This window comes from Coregonus clupeaformis, chromosome 17, assembly GCF_020615455.1.
Source record: "Coregonus clupeaformis isolate EN_2021a chromosome 17, ASM2061545v1, whole genome shotgun sequence".
In the NCBI taxonomy this organism is placed as follows: domain Eukaryota; kingdom Metazoa; phylum Chordata; class Actinopteri; order Salmoniformes; family Salmonidae; genus Coregonus; species Coregonus clupeaformis.
In genome coordinates this window covers 48,287,495-48,293,758 of record NC_059208.1, presented here as the reverse complement: position 1 = coordinate 48,293,758, position 6,264 = coordinate 48,287,495, and the positions used below count along the sequence as shown (strand labels likewise).

The 6,264-nt window shown below is 43.2% G+C and overlaps 1 protein-coding gene across 1 annotated transcript; it reads right to left on the bottom strand.

The window, feature by feature from the left end:
• Positions 1–534: 534 nt before the first annotated feature.
• Positions 535–5,912, bottom strand: LOC121585649 (protein FAM8A1). Its single transcript, XM_041901972.2, has 5 exons — positions 5,408–5,912; positions 4,124–4,244; positions 3,844–3,967; positions 3,299–3,438; positions 535–1,277 (listed from the first exon to the last, which is right to left on the bottom strand). Exons 1-5 carry the CDS (start codon positions 5,817–5,819, stop codon positions 1,133–1,135), a joined length of 942 nt encoding a protein of 313 aa, XP_041757906.1. The 5' UTR covers positions 5,820–5,912; the 3' UTR covers positions 535–1,132.
• Positions 5,913–6,264: the final 352 nt, after the last annotated feature.

The window sequence follows — 6,264 nt, the reverse complement described above, 5'->3', positions numbered from 1 at the left end:
TAGCCCCTGATTAGAAGGAGAGGATGAAAAACAGAGGTGTTTCGGCCCTCCAGGACCGGAATTGAAGAACCCTGGTGTAGTGTGTACAGTCGTGTAAAACATTACATTATAAACTCACTTTAGTGGTCACTTGTAAACTCACTTGAGGGTGATAATTTACACTCATGCATTTAAGGTTAGCCTGTGTAAGGGATGAATTGTCAAATAGAATACCCTGAGTCATGGTTTGTGATTCCAGACATAGCAGACATGAGCAGAGGTGTGCATTCCTGCACACAAGTGCACACTTACACACACACACACACATCTATGCAGACACAACCAGCCAACCTCCTATTAGTGAGGAAGTGCGTAGATATTTTGTATAACGTCCAGATTCTGATCTGTGATGTGAGTCAGAATGACAACTGAGTCTGGCTCTGGTGAAGAAAGCACTAGACAGTAGAATGCAAACCTGCTGCTGAAAATGTGGCCCAGACAGACAGACAGCCTTGAGGCAGAATCCAGAGGAGTTCAGTAAATAAAAGACCCAAGTAACAGTTTTTAGTTCCATTTAGAATATACGGAATGGCCGCTATGCAAACAGCCCCGTCATTTCACCTTTCATCTTGACCTGCAAAAAGCCCTTATCCATATACGAGTCAGTCTACAATTGCATATGAACATCACATACACAACTTCCCTAACATTCCTTTGAGATATTCAGATTCATTCTGCTTGTCTAGCTAAGCAGTAACTAGGGAAAGGTTTAGTAACCATACATTATGAATGAAGAAGATAAAACAACCATGATGTTCTGTTCTGAGGCCTCCCCATGAGACTTCTATATCACGTTGTATCAAACTCCAATCTGTCCTGAGTGGGTTTCAGTCTGAGCCGTATGTATCCATGGATAGAACTCTGTCAGGTCTGTAGGTCTAGCTCTGTTTAAAAGGCCTTCTTTTAGGTTCTAGAAGCCCAAGGTCTGGGTTGTGTTCAATAGAGAGAAACGTTTTCAAACTTAATGAAACAGGAAGGTACTACTACCTGAACATGTCCAATAAGAACACAGATTTACATTTTCTGTTGCAAAATGTTATGCTACGGTGTTCCCTAATGAACAGGACCCTGTTCAGATCCACTATAGGGTATTTTATCTGGCCCCTCTGCGCTGCACCACGATGGTTCCTGCTACAATGTCATACACAGTCCTGTTGTGTTGGAAGAAGAGGAGGATAATGAAGACGGGGAACAGGAAGGCGATGGAGAAGTTCTTGTTCAACGCCCGCACCGTGGAGCTGGGAAGGGGGAGAAAGGGTTGGAAGTTATTTTTTACAAGACTTGACAATACAGTGAGGGAAAAAAGTATTTGATCCCCTGCTGATTTTGTAAGTTTGCCCACTGACAAAGAAATGATCAGTCTATAATTTTAATGGTAGGTTTATTTGAACAGTGAGAGACAGAATAACAACAAAAAAATCCTGAAAAACGCATGTCAAAAATGTTATAAATTGATTTGCATTTTAATGAGGGAAATAAGTATTTGACCCCCTCTCAATCAGAAAGATTTCTGGCTCCCAGGTGTCTTTTATACAGGTAACGAGCTGAGATTAGGAGCACACTCTTAAAGGGAGTGCTCCTAATCTCAGCTTGTTACCTGTATAAAAGACACCTGTCCACAGAAGCAATCAATCAGATTCAAAACTCTCCACCATGGCCAAGACCAAAGAGCTCTCCAAGGATGTCAGGGACAAGATTGTAGACCTACACAAGGCTGGAATGGCTACAAGACCATCGCCAAGCAGCTTGGTGAGAAGGTGACAACAGTTGGTGAGATTATTCGCAAATGGAAGAAACACAAAATAACTGTCAATCCATGCAAGATCTCACTTCGTGGAGTTGCAATGATCATGAGAACCGTGAGGAATCAGCCCAGAACTACACGGGAGGATCTTGTCAATGATCTCAAGGCAGGTGGGACCATAGTCACCAAGAAAACAATTGGTAACACACTACGCCTTGAAGGACTGAAATCATGCAGCGCCCGCAAGGTCCCCCTGCTCAAGAAAGCACATATACAGGTCCGTCTGAAGTTTGCCAATGAACATCTGAATGATTCAGAGGAGAACTGGGTGAAAGTGTTGTGGTCAGATGAGACCAAAATCGAGCTCTTTGGCATCAACTCAAATCGCCGTGTTTGGAGGAGGAGGAATGCTGCCTATGACCCCAAGAACACCATCCCCACTGTCAAACATGGAGGTGGAAACATTATGCTTTGGGGGTGTTTTTCTGCTAAGGGGACAGGACAACTTCACCGCATCAAAGGTACGATGGACGGAGCCATGTACCGTCAAATCTTGTGTGAGAACCTCCTTCCTTCAGCCAGGGCATTGAAAATGGAATGGGTGGATGGGTATTCCAGCATGACAATGACCCAAAACACACAGCCAAGGCAACAAAGGAGTGGCTCAAGAAGAAGCACATTAAGGTCCTGGAGTGGCCTAGCCAATCTCCAGACCTTAATCCCATAGAAAATCTGTGGAGGGAGCTGAAGGTTCGAGTTACCAAACGTCAGGCTCGAAACCTTAATGACTTGGAGATGATCTGCAAAGAGCAGTGGGACAAAATCCCTCCTGAGATGTGTGCAAACCTGGTGGCGAACTACAAGAAACGTCTGACCTCTGTGATTGCCAACAAGGGTTTTGCCACCAAGTACTAGGTTAATGTTTTGCAGAGGGGTCAAATACTTATTTCCCTCATTAAAATGCAAATCAATTTATAACATTTTTGACATGCGTTTTTTCTGGATTTTGTTGTTGTTATTCTGTCTCTCACTGTTCAAATAAACCTACCATTAAAATTATAGACTGATCATGTCTTTGTCAGTGGGCAAACGTACAAAATCAGCAGGGGATCAAATACTTTTTTCCCTCACTGTAGATAATATTAATTACATAGCAATAACCTAAACATGCAATATTAGGTTAAGATCAGTGGAAACAGTACCATAAAACAAGGGTTAAATGTCAAATCCCCATTTTCAAAGAAAGCTTTTCTCCATTTCAGAGACAGGCTTCATATCTAGCTATGTAGTATGCTATGAACTCACAAGCACTCAGGCTCCAGTGAGCATTTGTGTGCGTTTCATATTCAATACTCAGTCAAAGTTATCTTGGTCACACCTTTGCATACGGAAATGCAGTAGTACTAGTGGTAGAAGTAGATGTCTGTAGCCAATTGAGCAAATCAAACCAGTCATATTTTCATCTGCTTTCAACAGAGCTAAAAAAAGATGTGTCACATGCAGTCAGTGACTTACGCTGACAGGGTGACGCTAGATGCCGGCACCACCAGTACCCGGTTAGGTCGGACCAGGACTGAACTGTTACATGTCACGACCCGAAGACCCAGGAGGAACTTCCCCGGGGTGGCACCGCCCGCACCCCAGATACAGATGATCTGAGAGGAGGAGGAAGGTCAGAGTGACAGTGAAAATATATCACATACTGTAAGTGAAATATTCTTCATAAAGATCAATGTTGATGCAATCCACACATATCACCATGAGTCAATATCTGTGGTAGGAAATGATTAATGTGTTTTCCATTGTGAATACAGGGGTTTAGGTTGTCACTCATTCTCAATGCTTTGTAACTTTATGTATAACCAACTTAACCCATATTATGCTGGTGTAGGCAATTGAAAGGTCACATACTAGCCTTAACCTTCTCAGGTAGCTACACTGAGACTGCACGATTGTTCTCACCGGAAACCATAGCCTAATCTCAGACTGACATAAGATCAATACTCAAAAACCTACCTCATAGAAGCAGAACAGCTCCCTATACACCAGAGATACTCTACCTCATAGAAACAGACCAGCAACCTGTAGACCAGAGCTACTGCCATCATCTTCTGCAGGTCCTCCATAGATGTGTTCTCATCTATCTCCTCAACTATGAAGTGGGTGATGAACTTAGTGATGTCCCTGTGGGGGAGAATAGAGTAGAGTAGAGTGGAATACAATAGAATAATCATGGACTATTATGATACTGAAAATAAATGTTCATTAATGTTATTTTCTTGTCTTTTTCTCCTCATTCAAGGCCATGGAAATGATAAAAGGCTAGACTGATTGACTCACTTCATGCCACTAAGGTGCATAATCCACAGGATGATGGTTGCCTTGATGCAAAATAAAATAAAAAAGTCCACTGTCTCGGCTAGGAATCTGTGGAGGGGAGAAGGGATGGTGTATTCCCGACCTGAAGGGGAGAAGACAACTTTAGCTATTGTACCCAGGTAGATTATGTTAAACTAATTTAGAGAGAATGTGAGCAAAATCAAATCAAATCAAATTTTATTGGTCACATGCGCCGAATACAACAAGTGCAGACATTACAGTGAAATGCTTACTTACAGCCCTTAACCAACAGTGCGTTTATTTTAAACAAAAAAAGTAAGAATAAAACAACAACAAAAAAAAGTGTTGAGAAAAACAAAGAGCAGAAGTAAAATAAAGTGACAGTAGGGAGGCTATATATACAGGGGGGTAACGGTGCAGAGTCAATGTGCGGGGGCACCGGCTAGTTGAGGTAGTTGAGGTAATATGTACATGTGGGTAGAGTTAAAGTGACTATGCATAAATACTTAACAGAGTAGCAGCAGCGTAAAAAGGATGGGGTGGGGGGCAGTGCAAATAGTCCGGGTAGCCATGATTAGCTGTTCAGGAGTCTTATGGCTTGTGGGTAGAAGCTGTTGAGAAGTCTTTTGGACCTAGACTTGGCACTCCGGTACCGCTTGCCGTGCGGTAGCAGAGAGAACAGTCTATGACTAGGGTGGCTGGAGTCTTTGACAATTTTGAGGGCCTTCCTCTGACACCGCCTGGTATAGAGGTCTTGGATGGCAGGGAGCTTTGCCCCAGTGATGTACTGGGCCGTACGCACTACCCTCTGTAGTGCCTTGCGGTCAGAGGCCAAGCAGTTGCCATACCAGGCGGTGATGCAACCAGTCAGGATGCTCTCGATGGTGCAGGCCTACTTTAAACCCCTGATCAATCCATTTAATTTTGTTCAGCCAATTAAGTCAGTGCATAGGTGATTTGCCTTAGATCAGGTGGGCTCAAGAGCTGACTTAAACAATGTATTCTATTCAGATCAACAAGGCCTCTGCAGATAGTAAAGATATGCATGAGTAGGTAGGTACACATCATGATTAGCCTGCTGTTTGCTCAAGAAGCTGCACGTGATCCTGTACAAGCAATTCATTCTAGTAATGAACAAATAGAGGAAAGGTGTTGTCTTTGTTTCTTTGACCCGAGTAGGCCTAGTTAGTAGCTACATGATGACACAAAAACGACCTGTACACCCAGAGTCAGTCAGTGAGTGTAGGCCTATAGCGCTATTGTCATCATAGACTTGTAGTGTACCTGCTTGAGGTGCGTTTCCGTTCTGTTGTTGCACTGGCCTTGCATCATGAGGCGGTGTCCCAGCTGTCATCTGCTGCCCTGTCTGAGCACCCGTAGTCGGGGGCGCAGGGAATGGAAAGGGATACCCCATTCCCGGATAGTTGTACCCATATTGGGCATCTAAAGTTGGTTGTCCAGCGGGCCATGGAGTTCCAGTCGGCGCTTGATAGTTTCCAGCTACGGGGAAATTGCACGGAGGAAAAGGAAACGTAGTCAGAGTCATCCAGCTTTGCCAATTTGCATAGCCCCAGTAATACTGCCACATCCATTCTTGCAATTTTGCGCAGTATTCAGTTGTGGCGTTGACGTTTGTTTGCGCTTCTTGGCTCTCTTCGGAACGCGAACTCGGTCCATTCTCTGTAGTAGTGGCCATGGTTAAACCACTTCTAGATCTCACTTAAATCCTTTCAAACGTAAAACGTCTTTCCCCAGCAGCTAATCTTCTGCTACAGTCATCCATGCTAACCTACTCTGAGTTGGAAGGTTCCATGTTGGGTGCAGAAAACAGGGATACACGGAACAATGATTCCACAAATGTATCCAGTCTGCAAATGCATTAGACGTTAGTTATACAAAATCGTTTATAATCGGGGTTGTGATTAAACTTTACATTCAATATAAATGAATATATAATCTTATTATTGGTTAATTACACAAATTACCATCCGATGACACCCCTAGAACAATAGTGGTATAGACCATATACTTTCGTTCATGTCAAGTTAAAGGGACAGTCACAATGGATTACAGTAACGTTCAAACCGGAGATTATGTAGTATTATTTCAAGATACTCTCTTCAAATCTAGATTCCCAATGT

Bases quoted from the DNA above. Each gene is read 5' to 3' on its own strand.
- LOC121585649 (XM_041901972.2), bottom strand. From the start codon at position 5,819: ATGGCCACTACTACAGAGAATGGACCGAGTTCGCGTTCCGAAGAGAGC. The intron at 3,968-4,123 runs GTGAGTCAATCA...TCTCCCCCACAG, and splicing joins ATGCACCTTAGTGGCATGAA to GGACATCACTAAGTTCATCA. The intron at 3,439-3,843 runs GTAGAGTATCTC...TCCTCCTCTCAG, and splicing joins TGCTGGTCTGTTTCTATGAG to ATCATCTGTATCTGGGGTGC.